General features: G+C 39.9%; 1 protein-coding gene across 3 annotated transcripts in view; it reads right to left on the reverse strand.

The window, feature by feature from the left end:
• Positions 1–2: 2 nt before the first annotated feature.
• The window catches only part of LOC143002667 (E3 ubiquitin-protein ligase rnf213-alpha-like), a 35,096-nt gene continuing 20,627 nt past the window's right edge, over positions 3–14,471 (reverse strand). For 2 of the 3 annotated variants that reach the window (XM_076152932.1, XM_076152929.1), the window contains exons 36-68: positions 14,172–14,363; positions 13,840–13,964; positions 13,552–13,697; positions 13,169–13,369; positions 12,589–12,773; positions 12,222–12,342; positions 11,540–11,640; positions 11,243–11,422; positions 10,685–10,830; positions 10,196–10,301; positions 9,886–10,000; positions 9,346–9,553; positions 8,680–8,870; positions 8,461–8,583; positions 8,109–8,219; positions 7,529–7,771; positions 7,311–7,398; positions 7,057–7,091; positions 6,800–6,903; positions 6,371–6,524; positions 4,537–4,711; positions 4,255–4,343; positions 3,353–3,604; positions 3,089–3,218; positions 2,886–2,963; positions 2,467–2,647; positions 2,177–2,381; positions 1,846–1,923; positions 1,301–1,495; positions 1,117–1,206; positions 795–973; positions 522–665; positions 268–357 (exon numbers count right to left, since the gene is read on the reverse strand). In XM_076152932.1, the coding sequence (XP_076009047.1) occupies positions 297–357; positions 522–665; positions 795–973; positions 1,117–1,206; positions 1,301–1,495; positions 1,846–1,923; positions 2,177–2,381; positions 2,467–2,647; positions 2,886–2,963; positions 3,089–3,218; positions 3,353–3,604; positions 4,255–4,343; positions 4,537–4,711; positions 6,371–6,524; positions 6,800–6,903; positions 7,057–7,091; positions 7,311–7,398; positions 7,529–7,771; positions 8,109–8,219; positions 8,461–8,583; positions 8,680–8,870; positions 9,346–9,553; positions 9,886–10,000; positions 10,196–10,301; positions 10,685–10,830; positions 11,243–11,422; positions 11,540–11,640; positions 12,222–12,342; positions 12,589–12,773; positions 13,169–13,369; positions 13,552–13,697; positions 13,840–13,964; positions 14,172–14,363 (4,732 nt within the window). In that variant the 3' untranslated portion in view covers positions 268–296. Of the gene's footprint in view, positions 358–521; positions 666–794; positions 974–1,116; positions 1,207–1,300; positions 1,496–1,845; positions 1,924–2,176; positions 2,382–2,466; positions 2,648–2,885; positions 2,964–3,088; positions 3,219–3,352; positions 3,605–4,254; positions 4,344–4,536; positions 4,712–6,370; positions 6,525–6,799; positions 6,904–7,056; positions 7,092–7,310; positions 7,399–7,528; positions 7,772–8,108; positions 8,220–8,460; positions 8,584–8,679; positions 8,871–9,345; positions 9,554–9,885; positions 10,001–10,195; positions 10,302–10,684; positions 10,831–11,242; positions 11,423–11,539; positions 11,641–12,221; positions 12,343–12,588; positions 12,774–13,168; positions 13,370–13,551; positions 13,698–13,839; positions 13,965–14,171; positions 14,364–14,471 lie in introns of all 3 variants that reach the window. The other variant, XM_076152933.1, reaches the window with a different exon arrangement.

Raw genomic sequence — 14,471 nt, forward strand, 5'->3', positions numbered from 1 at the left:
GAATGGAAACACACTTTATTACAGGTTCATCCATGTGCCCATTATAGATAGATAGATAGATGCCTAGATAGATAGATAGATAGATAGATAGATAGATAGATAGAGTAAAAAACTTAAATGAATGATCTTTTTCTTTCAGAAGTTTACTAGATGCTCACAAGATTTTTAATTAAATAAGAGAACAAATGTTTGCATCTTGTTGCTACGTGGAGCTTTTCTTCTGTGGTGTCACAGCGTCATCCTTTTGGGTTTCCCACTTACGCAATTCTGAAACAGACATACACAATTCATGTTCATCAGAAGCATCTAGAACAGGCTTTGAATGGATCCTGGGAGGTACAGTAGGTATTCATCAATCTGAAACACGGTAGTAAATAAGCCAATGGTTGAAATCATTAACTATTCATTATAATAAATAAATAATCATTAATTAGTTCAGCACTGGAAATCAGTAATCCAAAACTACAATTGTGCTTCACTGCATTCAAGAGGGAAACTATACAGATAAACTCATAACTTACTGTGATTGTTCCTGTTTGGTAATCAGAAAGTATTTCCAGGTCGCCACAATCTGGGACAGCAGGACATTTTCTGGGAACGTGTCCACGTAAGCAGGAACCGCCACATCTTTATCGTCCATGTATATCATGACAGTGTCTTTCACACTAAACGGAGAGAAAAACATGAATCTGAACACTCAACTTCACTGATTGAAGAAATATTCATATGTAGAAATACTTTATACTTTAATTGTGGGGGGTGGGGCATCTTATACAATTGCTTAGCAGGCTTACCTCAAGAATGGCTTGGAATCTAGTGGTGCTCGTGAGCTGCCCAGCTTCAACAGGAGGAACTCGTGAATCTCAAGGAACCAACTGTCCACGTTCCTTCCAGAGACAAAACGTTTGACCTGCGTCTTCTCTGACTCTGTCAGTAGAGCCTGGTACTCGACTGGATAGTCAGAAAATGGCTCCTTGTTCAAAAACATACAGTGAGCTATTAAACAAGAGTAGTACGCTCAAAACCAATGTGATGTGCACTTCCTGTAATAGACACTAGATGCGATACTCCAAGACGCATAACTCTGGACCCAATGAAGTAAATAACAAGGCCTACCCTGTTGAGATGCAGCATCCTCTCTGATTTGAGGGATGAGAGCAGTTGCCACAGATTAACACAATGTTTAAGAGTGCATCTTCCCAGAGCCTGCAGAGGGATCACAGAAGAATAAACACATCTAAACTTTATCCAGACTCATTTAGGAAATGATGAGAACAACACAGGCTGCAGAGGTCCTGACCTGTAAGATGTAAGTGTTGGTAATGGCCATCTTCAGTGTATCCTGCAGGTAAGCGACCAGAGGCATTGTGGGATCGCCACCAGTCATAGAGAGGAATTCCAGCAGCAGCTCCACAAGCTTTAGGGCATCACACACCTCACTGCAGGAGACCAGCACTCTGTCTATGGAGTTTCGGAGCAGAGAGTTCAGAGGCTCCTGAGGGGGAAAAGAAACCATATGTAAGCGTGTTTACCCGGATTATACAGTATTACAGCAATCGATTTAACATCTTTAAAAACACAATTCCTTTTGTAACCCTTGCACAAATTTCTTTTCAATTCTGTCCTGTTAACATGGCAGTCAAAAATAGACATACCACCCAATTATTATTAATTAATTATTAATCATCAAAGCAGCACATGGTGACTTTTTAAACCCCCTGGTGGTAGATAATTGTACTTGCATTCATTTCGTCAGCGTTTCTCCCTCTGTGTGTGCGTGTGCGTGTGCGTGTGTGTGCGTTTGTTCAGACCAGACCAATCTGACATAGTGCAGTTTGTATTTACCTGAGGAACTCTTCCTTTAACAGCTCTGAAAATGGCTTCATAGTTTGCTTCATGTGTGTTGATCAGCGTGGGAACTCCCTAGAATAAAGCAGAGAGTTTTAGTGATGAAGGAAAGTCCAGACCCCTTTTATTAATTTGATAAAGCAGCAGGAGGATGAGAAGCTGGAACACGTGTACTTTCCTCAAGTTTCAATTATTTTGATACTATTACACTTAGTAGTAACAAAATGACCATTTCTCAACTGATTCTTTAATTCCTTTCATAATGCAAGGGACTCTGGTAGACTGAGCATGTGAACAATGGTGTCGTTGCCAGTTTGTGGGGACTCACTATGCGTTGGATGTAGGGTTTTCCTTGCAGGAAGCGGGTTAGGATCTGTCGCTGGATCCTGGGTAGGTCATATTCTGATATGGTCTCATGGCCACGTTCCAAGCTGTACTGGCAGTTGGATAAAACCAGAGGGAGCAAGTCCTTCTCCAAGTCATATTGAATGACATGCTGCTCCATCAGCATCGCCACACTGACCTTATAACCACTGTAGAAGGACACATATAAAGCTATAACATAGCAAACCAGAGAGCAAATAAATCAATTAACAAGGTTCCTTTTCTGCTTTGTACCTGCTGTCCTCTCCAGTGTGGTTGTCCACTGCGTCCACTAGCTGGTTGTGTAGTGTCACCAGGTAGCTGACGAGCGCTGTGGCGCACAGGCCTGGACCCTTCCGCTGGGGCAGCAGGTACTGCAGGCCACTGCTCAGGTCTAAATCTGCACTACAAAACTCTGTTGGGATTTCCATCTCACCTGGTGGATTGAAATGACATCGGAATTATTGCTGTTTGCAATATTATTCAATGTGATTTTTATATCCATTTAGCACATTCAACACTTGAACACTATAAAGGCATATATGTGGTTTTACAGCAGCCTTGGCCTTCACAATAACACAGATGTAACTGAACTGTTTGACACTTAAGTTAATGAGGCTTTGCAGACCAGAGAACTGCAGTCATATTAGGAGGTATTCATTATTTTTACTCACTGTTGGTTACAGACACTCTCAGCATGTTCCAGGTTTTCAGGAAATTATGAATATGTACCTCATACCACGATCTCATTTCTGTAACAAAAATATTTGAAAACATACTGAAACATATTGGAAAATATGTTGACTTGTTTCGGTTTGAACGAGGAAAAGAAATTGGCAAAGTAGTAACACAGTAGTTCTATACTGTAGTTCTGTACCTGATTGACTTTCAATGAACTCTCCGATGGAGCCTGATATCTGGTCAGTTGCATTCTGGAACTTTCTCACCAAATGCCTTTGCAAGGTCAGAATCTCTGGAAGGAGCTTAATTTGGCGAAATTCTCTCTCCTTTAGAGGGCAAACACAGTAAATAACTAATAAGCATGACATTCGTGCAAAATGATCATAATACATCTGTGGACTACTCATTACAACATTAGAGGTGTTAATTGAATCTACCAAATGAAAGTGAGACTGTTCACCTTGTGCAAGAATCTCCAGAGAAGAGGCAGCTTCTCCTTTAGCTCATTGTTTTCCATGGTGCATGTGAGGCTGAGCAGAGAAAGCCTGTGCCTACAGCTCCACACCGCTGAGCTGTGAACCGGAGTGTTCTGCGGCAGTGAGGCCAGGAAAGTGCAGTCATTTGTGAAGGTCACCCTCATGATGAAGTTGGAAGACACACGGGAGTCATTCCTGATGGCGGCATTTGCTTCTTGAAGGAGTTGGTCACATTGCTAGACATTTACATAAGAATTAGAACAATCCAGTGAAGCACTTGGAGAGCAGTAGACATTTTTACATTCAAAAATGTAAAAAAAACTATCCAAAAACATGTAACTAATGACATGATGGCATGCACGCTTTCAGTTATATTTCTGATGCTGTAGAAGACCAACTAAGTATCTTGTGACAAACTATAATGTGACCTCTTCTCTTAAACAGGCAGTGACTCGTAAACCTGCATTTCGACTCCACAGACCTCTGTACTGTTCACATTTTCAACCTTCTCAGCATTAGTTAGGGCAGCTGGGATATGGTTGGGGGCTTGACACCGGCAAGCTTTTCTGCCCACTGCTGGTCCCCCAAGTCAACAAGGACCTGGTTTGTCTGTCTCTGTGTGTGTAAGGTGGTGTGGGCGTGGCTCCCTCCTGATCACCACTCATTCAGCTCACCTGCCTCCCTTCAACTATACCACTACGCCTTGACTGTGTGAAGGTTGCCTCAACCTGCTTGATAATGTTTTGTGCGACTTCCTCCTTCTATCACTAGGATCAAAAACCCTTTTTCTTCCCCTGATCTCACTGGCTACCACACAAAACAATGTGAGTATGGGAACATGGATGAATAATGTAAATATGTACTGAAAAAAGGCAAATGTTACTACCATCAGCAGAGGTGTCATGAGTTCTGATGCTACAGTTGTCTCCCAAGTGTTTCTGGACTCTTTGGTTGTTAAGAAGGGATCCAGGACAGCTAGAAGGTGAAACAGGAAACCCTTTTATCAAATACAGCCTATATGTATACACTGCAAATATATGAAACAAATACTGTGAAAAAAACAATATTTTGAACGTAAAAAAATACGTCATCATTACTATTTATTACTCTGAACAACTTCAACAAATGTAACACAGTTCTAAAGTATTTGAATTGGTGATGGGCTTACGGTGATCGGTTGGCATTGGCTCTGGCAGGGATTTCAGCACTAAGTGGATGGTTGAAAAGAAGTCATCAGCTCCTTTACCCAAAGACTGGGAGAGCTGATCCAGATCCTTCAGTAAGTGACGGGTGAGGAACAAACATACATCCTGGACAGGTGGACGGATGATCTGCCCGACGGACTAAAGGAACAGAGAATGGGGAAAAATGTCAGTGATGGATTCGAAGACCTAATATTGGGCTGAACAAGCTACATTTTTGTTACAGCTGAGAAGAGTTATAAATTATGATTGGGACAACAACTTTACTCCTATAGGAGGATGGTTCTATAAGAAAGTTGTCTTTTTGTCATCAAAGGAATTACTTTTATAAATTACCCTTTCAAAAATGCTGCTGATAAAGATAATGTGGGTAATTCGTGAAACACAGAGCCAGATTTAATTAAAAGCAAATTATGTCATTCAACCATGTCCCCCATTCAAAGCCCAATCATAAATGTTTGCCCCATGTTTGTGTAGCCATATGGGGATTTGGTGTATTTTTCAATGTGTATTTGTATTTTTATTCTGTTTTTTTTTGTTTTGAAATGTGAAATTAATACTGTTAAAAACGTTAATTAACGTTTACATCCCTAAAATACCGTATAGGTTAAAACACAGGTAGCGGGAGGTGAGCCAATCAGAAGTCGGGGTGAGAGGTCAAGGGGAACGTGAGGGGTAACGTTAGAAAGTGCGGGAAAAGAGAAAGAGGAGGTCGGGTGGAGAAGGAGGACGTGCGGGTCTGCGGGAAGAGTGAGGAGAAGGGATGACATGTCTGAATGGAGGGAGATGGGCAACGGGTGATTCCATAGTGGACAGATGTGTTGGTGGTTCACCACTACCGGCTTAACTGTGGATTTTATTGTCATTGAGCAAAGTACAGGTACAAGCCAATGAAATGCAGTTAGCATCCAACCAGAAGTGTAAAAATGTACTATAATATATACAGAATAAACTATTTATGCCTCATAAGAATATTATTTATTTTGACCTTTGTCACAGCCACATTGTACAAATTGGTACTAGAACTCTCACATATGAACAACTCTCCTATATGGGGCAGTCCCTCTTACACCCACCGAGCTGCTGTTCTTATATGTTGGTTTAAATATGTTGTTTTATATGTTTGTTGTTGTCTTTTTTTTATATGTTATACTTTCGCACCTAGGACCAGTGCAAATTCCTCTTAAGTATAAACTTAATTGGCAAATAAAGCGATTCTGATTCTGAGCATGTTTACACGCATGCATGCACGCACACAGTTTTAGAACCACTGCCTTAGATAGTTTAGTTATATATGCCGGCTTAGATATAGGGTTATACTTGCACATTTTATATGTTGTGTCTATATTTAAATTTCTACTGTTTTGCTACTCTTTGTTCAAGTAAATTGTTAAAAGCACTTCATTGTTCACCTCTGCATTGATAACCATCATTAGTTTAAAATTCGGGCAGCGCATTCCTACTAAATAGCCAGGGCGGCTAAAGTGCGCTACATTTGTTATTATTATCATTAGTAGTAGTAGTAGAATTTGCTGGGGAAATGTTGGGGAAGCTATTCATAAATACAGTCGTGCAACATTGAGACCTGTTTCACTCTAACAGCTGATATTTTAAACTGAATTTGACTGAAATGTGTTGGGGATCAAATTATCTGATATCTTAGACCACTCAGTTGATTAATACATTCATCTCATCTGTTTTTGCACACACTGAGCCTCTTCCTCAAGCATTAAGCCCTGCTTCTCTGCCTCTCTCTCTCTTACAGCGTTTCACTTTGGAAAGTAACCCCCCTCCTCTCACCTCCATGTTCTCCGAGGTTCCCAGCAGCATGGCTAAATGTGTGACCAGCCTAATCAGAGTGAACGAGGTAAGCGTCATGTTTTTGTTATCCGGGGTCTCCAGGTTGTCTCTTTTCTCAGGATCTCCCAAGATGTGTCCAGGTTTAGTGTCATCCCTAAAACAGATAATGGTAGATTATGGTATAGTAACACATTCGCCTGCACTGTACTACAAGGCATTTTTGAGACGCGAGTGTTGAGGCTGTCACAAGTATGTGAGGTTGTGTTTTTTCAGGCTCTGCCACACAAATATCACATAACATACAAACATATCAACACCAGTTTTAGAAATATATGGAAATAAAAACTCCTAATCAATAAATCTGTCAGAGATTTCTGAGATATCAAACAAAATTGCCTATCTGTTACCCCATGGACACCATGGACTTACTGGTGATGGTCTCTTTTTTTGAATCCAGGCACAGCTTTATGACGCAGCCCGCCAATCACTTCTTTACACACCGGACATTTGCCTTCCTCCGTTGGCATGCCGCACTGCAGTACAACACACACACATCACTTTGTACAGTGTTTTATATTTATCTACTGTGTTTTTAACGTCGTTTTGGCATTTCATCACAGCATAAATTAAGAAATGGAATGGCAACAACTTTTTTAGTAGTTTATCAAAAAGATGCATCAACATACCTGATCAACAAAGCATGGGTGACCATTTGAACACTCTGAGAGAAGGGGAAGCCATGTCAAATAAGCCACATAAAATAAACCAAACATTGATTTAGCAGATGTTTAAATATTCTGTTGTATGCATTCTGTACAAGCTTAAAGTTACATATTTTAGCATTTGACAGTGACTGAGACTTGTATTATAGAAGGAAATGCTCACATGCAAATAATGCGTATATTACATTTCCTTCAAGAGAAGCAGAATTGATACTTACCATACCAAGTTAGGCGTGATCCGGCTTCCTTCATGACTGCCTCGACCACAGCAAACATGTCATCAGGCATTGTGGGTAAAAAACTTTTCTGTGGGATCAATAAAATTGCAAATAATTTCAGGAGCAACTGAAGGAAGTGCAAAAAAAAGAAACAAAATAAATAGCCAGGCCTTACACACTCATGAAAATAAGTTCCATTTTACAATTTGTATCTTCACCTGCATGTTTTGAGGAGACAGTCCGAGCTGCTTCAGCGGCTCCAGCAGGTTGTTGATCCCAGTGAGCAGCACAGCGGCCATGTGGACAGCCAGCTCTATGACAGTGTGGTCCGTAACACTGAGATCAGAGTGGACTTTGAGGACAGTCGAGCTGTTTTGCACCACGGCCAAGGCAAAATCTCTCACTTGTTTGTCAGGTAGATAACTCGACCCTTCGATCAACTCTGCAAATTGTTGGCATCTCTAAAAGAAAGACATACATACAGAGGTAATGTGCTATGTTTTTATAGCTTCATTTAGTGCACTACTCTGCACACTGAGCTACTCCAAGCCTCTAATGTATTGCAACTAGGAATTATACTCATGGTGCTAACTCTGGACCCCACACTGGCTTATATGATAGTGACGTCCATCTTTGGTTCCCAGCACCTGTTTGGTAACAGGGTAAGCAGGGTTGTGGAATGTTGAGCCTTTCCTTGCCTTAACTTGCTGATTCAAAGATGTTGTTCAGCTGTTCTAACTGTACACTAAGTTTTCGTGACTGCCGACTCCCTTTGTATTAAGGTTTTACTTTCCATACCTCTGCGGTGGGGTGAAGGCCGGTGTTTGCAGATCTGTACAGAGTTGTAACCTCTCTGTAAAGAGCCAGGAGGATGAACATTGTCCGTTTCCTTGGTGGAGCAGTGCATTTCTACAGCAATAAACAATAAATTAATACAATTACAGGGTAAGCAGCTGTTTTCCATCATTTCAACTATATACAACCAACAATGAACAACCAACAATCTCAGGATCCTGAGCTCAGTGGGCGGGCTGGGGGAAACAGTAATGAATTACGGTTAAAATCACAGTAAGATGAAGTGAGGTCATAGAAAGAGAAAAAGGGAAACTACTTAAAACTGCGCAAATCTTAAGAAAATTAATTAAGATACCTCACAGACGTCTTCTATCATCTCAATACTGCCATCCACTACTGCCTTGGCCACAGCATCTCGCACTGCTCTATATTCGTCTCCATACACAAGATACTTGTCCATCTGGCCTCCATCTTCATTCTGAATTTCCCAGGAATGGAAAAATGTATCCTTAATACAGATGATAAAAGCTTTTTCATAGTTTTGTTAGTAGAAGGCGTATGAATGGCAGTGTACCTGCTGTTGGATCTCTGCAGGGAAGAGCCAGCTGAACTGAGGGTCTTTCACCAGTGTCTGGACTTTCTCGACACCCTGCCTATCACCGAGTTTACGGATCAGGTAAACACGGTACCAGTCATTCCCACTCTGCTCACAAAGTTCAGTCAGGGCGTTCAGGAATTGTTGGGCTGCATCTGGAATGTTGTTCTCTGCCACAACAATGGACTCCAGTCTTAACTTGTTTTTCCTCAAAATCCTATAAACACCTTCTTTGATTCTGTGAAATTCCACTTATTAATACCACAAGCAGATGCTGCTGCAGCTGTCGGGTAAAACTGGCTCGTAAACATATTCAAGCAATGCTTCTTGTAAGTAAATATTGTCTAGTGCTGAGAGTCGTGTAATGGCTCGTAAACGCACCATGACGGTGGTAAGGAATCTAAATTGTAAGCAAAGCAAGTTGTAGCTTGTACCTGTATTTTGCATATTGCATATTTTGTGAATCAAAAGTTCATGAGGTAGATGAAACATACCACATGTTATCAAAGTGCATTTTACACAACACTTGATAGCACTTTATAACAATATTAAAAAATTCAAACAAATATTCCATCAATGCTGAAGGTGTGTGAACAGTAGATCACACTATGTAACCCTGCTGTGTAACCCTGCTGCTCTTCTCACCATAAACACCGTCACAGATCAGCTGGGAGGCCATGGTCAGGGACACACGCAGTCTTGCCACACACTGCAGATGTTGAATAGACTCTGTTGCAGGAACACTGGTGACTGCAGTCAAAAAGTGCTGCAGGAAGCCTGTTTCATTGCTCAAAAATGGCAGCAACACTTCAGCCTTACTGTTTTCTTGAGGCAATTTCTCCCACATGGAGTCCTGCACAGAAAACACGTGTATCTGATAACGGCAGGTAGTAAAACAACATTAATACATTTCTCACTTTGCATCCCTTCCAGCCATTCAGCTACGTGGTGTAGCTGTAAGGACGGATTCTTTAGTTGGCTACAAAATTGACTTTATAAAGATAAGAACAGTAAAGACAACAACAAGCCGTGTTTCAGAACTCATGACAAAGGGTCAGGAGGACTGGCTAGAGTAGACTGCCATTACCACACTACAGAATAGGAAGAAGTACATTTTCATACTATCAAAAAAAAATCTTATCAACATTTTAAGTAAAGAAACCAGTCATTGATGATAATTTTTACCTCCAGACAGTTGATGTATAAGGCATAAAGCTCTGCTTTATCCGTGTCATCCACAAAGCTGCTGCTTTCCACTGATGACAAATGCCGCTGCAAATATTCTTTGACTTGATCAAAACTGAAACATAGTTAAGTTCAGATGTTGAACATATGAGATCACAGTACAGTAAACATTACACACACATTCATTTTACAAGCTCAAAATTGAGCAAATTCTCTCAAGATCAAATTTGACTTGACAGTGAAACATGTTAAATGGATTGCATGAACAACCACAACAAACCAGGCAAAAAAGCACAGTCACAGTTTTTACCTGAACTTCAGCAGAAGCTTGAGAATCACAGATCGCACCACTGGGTTTTTATCAAGGGAATCATCAAAGGGTGACAGAGCCTTTGTTTGAGTCTGCTGATTATCTCCTGTAAAAGCATTGTCAAAAAGTACAACAAGAATAAATGCTGGAATAACATTCTCCTTATGACACAAAGTAATGCATTGTACGTTTTGCAAGTGTGCTCACTGTGAGAACCAAGTGTGATCAGATAACAAGTCTCTTCTAGCCAGATAGAGTTATTGATTTTCTGACAAAATGCTAAGATTTTCAAACTCTAGTCTCTTGACTTGAGGGTCTCTTGACTCGCGACGACTTTTCAAATTGCTGTGGAAAAACAGCACCCCCTCCCATTTCCTTGTGTAATGCAATTGAATTGAACAACAACAATGTGAAATGTGATTTTGTCCTCAACGGTCTAATTTTTTCCTTGTGATTATTATGAACTGATAGCAATGACTGGATGATCACCTGTTTCAATCTTCAGATATGATAGCAGGTGGGTGATAACGTCTCCTGTTGGTGGGGCGTTGTCCTTGAAGCACACAGTGGAGAGCAGATCAATGAAGAAACCATTGCAACGCCGCCTGAATTCCGCATTTCTCTTGAGGGAAGCCCTGAAGAGAAAACAAATGACACGAACATTGTTTTTAGGCCTCATTACACTCTTTTATTACTTTATTATTGTTTCTAACAGTTACTTTTCTCTCTTCCTTACAGTTTGGACTGGTGGTTTGTCATGAGTGAGGTGAAAATGGGTGCAGTGATTAATTTTAAGTTAGTGTTTTTTGTAATCTCGTACTAAATCTTTGAAATGTTAATTTTGAAGGATGGAAACATTGTAAAAATTCACATCGACCCTAAAATATCAACAGCGAACATTTTTAACGAGAATACAGGAATAATTGTGGTGAAATTATAGAGGCACTGTGAGGCTCAGAGGTTGTTCTGTAGCTGCTGGTTAAAGAGGAAAAACATCACCTTAAGAGAAGCGAAGGTGTTTTACTCATTTACATAAAATAATCTTACCTCATTGATTCAGATACATGAGGGCTAAAGTCATTCGGTAACTGTTGTCTGCAGTTGGGACAGGAAGCGGGTCCTGCATCAAGGACTTCTTTCATGCATGTTAAGCAGCAGATGTGAAGACAAGGCATTTGCACAGGATCTTGAGGTTCTGCCATGCACACCGTGCACTGAAGTCCAAATCTTTATTGAAACGTCAAAGAGAAGAGAAGAAATTCAACTTGAAATGGTATTGTTCATTCAATTTAATTGAAATAGATGGATTGCATTCACATAAAATGTAAAATAAACAGGACTTACTTCCAAATCAGATCACTTGCTCCCTGCATGCAGGACTTCAGTTCTTCAATCACGGCTTGAAAAGCTCTCCAGGATTTCACATCAGAGTTTCCAGACAGAACCTTAGTTAAAGAGCAAAAACATAGATTTAAGTAAAATAATATAAAATAGACATAAGATTTTTTAAATAGGATATTTCTTTCAATAGTATAAAATATATCTAAATACTGTTATATACAAACATACAGTACAATTTAAGTACGTAAGAATGTAAGTAAATACAATAAATGTCCTTTAGTAAAGAGGTTTTATGCATTATAACTAAAGCACAGTGAATTTATTTTCTACAACATTTAAAGAGATGGAAGTTTATTATCAATAATTGCATTTTAAATATTTTATTTTAGTATTTTAATTATTTTAGGGATAACAAATGTCAGATTGAGTGTTTGGCCTTCTCTATTTCTGTGAGAGAGGAAAAGTCTCTGAAAAAGCATCGCTACACACTCAGAAACCTGATCAATGAAACAGTTTTAAGTTGAGATTCCATTGAAGGTTTACTGCATGACACTCTAAAAATATATAGATAATAGATATAGACAAAAAAAGAAGGAACCTCTATCAAACTGGAAAAGAACAGGCTTGACTGGGCTGTAGTAAAATATAGTGTTCACATAGAAGTGTACGCAGCATTAAAACTCACTCTGCTTAAGGTGTGACTGCTATTCTGGACCAGAGTCCTCAGTTCCTTCTCCTCATTCTGGAATCCAAGAAGCATGTGCTCCACAAACAATGAGAGGATGTGGATGCACTTCCATCCATTGCTATAAAATAGTAAAGAGCTTTGTTACTCAGTGAGAGATTTGGCACAGACAAAAATATTTGAGAATTGTGGTGGTTAAAGAGAGAAAACCATCAACTTTCCTGACTGATCTGCTGCTGCTGATGCAGATAGATCATTTTGCCACACTTAAGTCATTTCTATAGTTACAGAGAGGCTTTGTCTACTCATGTTAATCAGCACCACTCATAGTTAATAAGAATGTTGTTTTTGACGCGTAGCATCTTACCGGATATCACTCAGTCTTTCTTTGCATCTGTGTCCATACAGTTTAGTGTTCTTTCGGGAGTAAATCATCTCCATGGACCCCTGTAACCTCTTCACCTGCTTCAGCCAGTCCTGGCAGGCGGAATCCGTATCTAATGTAGGCTCCAAGGATTCAACACATGCCATGGCTGCATGAACATCCAGCACCTGCAGGACAGCAATAGAGGTTTGCTGTGTTTCTATATTTTTTACAGTATTGAACATGTAAGTAGTGTAAATTGGCAAAATAATGGTCTCTAAGAGTGGACAAGATCAGAAATGTGGCCGTAATGGGATTTGGTATGTGAGACCTGAGTTGACTTCAATTTGTTGTGCAACTCTGTTGAAGACCATACGACATGATAAACGGAAAGTTATTGTTTGACCTTGAAGCGTCTCTCTTGAATGAAAGAATGAAAGAAGCCAAATTACTCTGAGTTTGACCGTCGTTCCCATGTATCGTGTGAGTCTTGATGTGATAAATTAAGCTTGATTTGACACAGAAGTTATATTAACATTAGCTACCTTCTCCTGAATCTTAAAAGAAGAACAGTGTTGTTTACCATCTCTGGACTGTCTCTGATTTGCTGATTCTTTAGCAAAGGAGAAACTATTTGAGGTAGAAGGGAAATCATCCGCAAGAGGTTCTGGAGACGCCCTTTGTAGACCTGGTAGGCGCTGTGGATTTGAAGAAGTGATGGCCGATCGTCTCTTTTCCGTCTCCACACTTCATTAACACAGCTGGTCAGGGCATGATGCAAAACCTGAGGAGATTTACAGTATGAGGTCTGAAATCAATGATTGTGTTTGTTCTTTCACATTGATTTATAAATTACTTGACACCCACACCCCACACGACAACTCAGCCTCAAAATCGATGCGATAAATTTATAGTGGTACTGCAGCAGGCATTGATGGGCATAATAAATACTTAATTTACACATACCTGTAATTCCTCTTGTGTGGCCACTTTCATGGTCATCGAGACAAAATCCTGCAGGTATCTTTGAAAAAATTCTTCCATTGTTTTGTCATTCAATTTTGCCATGTAAGCACCTAGTGGGGTATTCAGAAACAGCTCTTCCAAATGATCTGCATGGAAAGGTTGACAGTGTCACTACATGTTAAGGGTTCAGAGAAGCACAACTTTCTGTTACATACTTCATAAATATAACAGACATATAACAGACAATTCCAACATAGAAATCATGTAAATGTCCAGACACTCATTTACTTTCTTGTCTGGATGTTCGCATCATCAGAACATCCAGGAAGTCTTTGATCCACCAGCTGAAAGGCATGACACAGCGCATGGTGTTGTCAGCTGTGATATGGCTTTGCACCACGAAGACCTCGGACCTGGATGAGAGGCAAGAACTAAGAAGTAAGAACTCTGGATATGATGTACCAGTAACCTAGAATAAATGTAATCAAGTAGGCAATGTAAGGCACTTGTATTTACTTGTATCTGACAACAAATATGTCAGATTGTAAGAAGATGGCTTAAAACAGCAATGACAAACAAATATACATATATACACAAATGAAGCACCATGAGTTACTCACTTGCTCTCCATCTTCACATAAGGCACATCAAGCATCTCTTTGCAGCCAAATATCTCAAGCCATAGGTTCCTGACGTTGTCATCAATGTAAATATCCAGCAGGAGATCCAAATTGCAATCCCGGTCAATGACTGATATCACATTTGCAAGAAGTGGAGTAACAACTGTTTGGATTTTCTTCCACAATGTGTGTCTGTGAGAAATATATACATATATATTTGAATAATCAATTCTTAATATCAGTGTTAGCCAAGCAGTGAGAACACTATGGTATATGAGCTGAAGCCATTTTGTAGTTTCT

This window comes from Genypterus blacodes, unplaced genomic scaffold (genome assembly GCF_046128005.1).
Source record: "Genypterus blacodes isolate CSIRO-AG114 ecotype Tasmania unplaced genomic scaffold, CSIRO-AGI_Gbla_v1 ptg000058l_1, whole genome shotgun sequence".
Classification (NCBI taxonomy): Eukaryota; Metazoa; Chordata; class Actinopteri; order Ophidiiformes; family Ophidiidae; genus Genypterus; species Genypterus blacodes.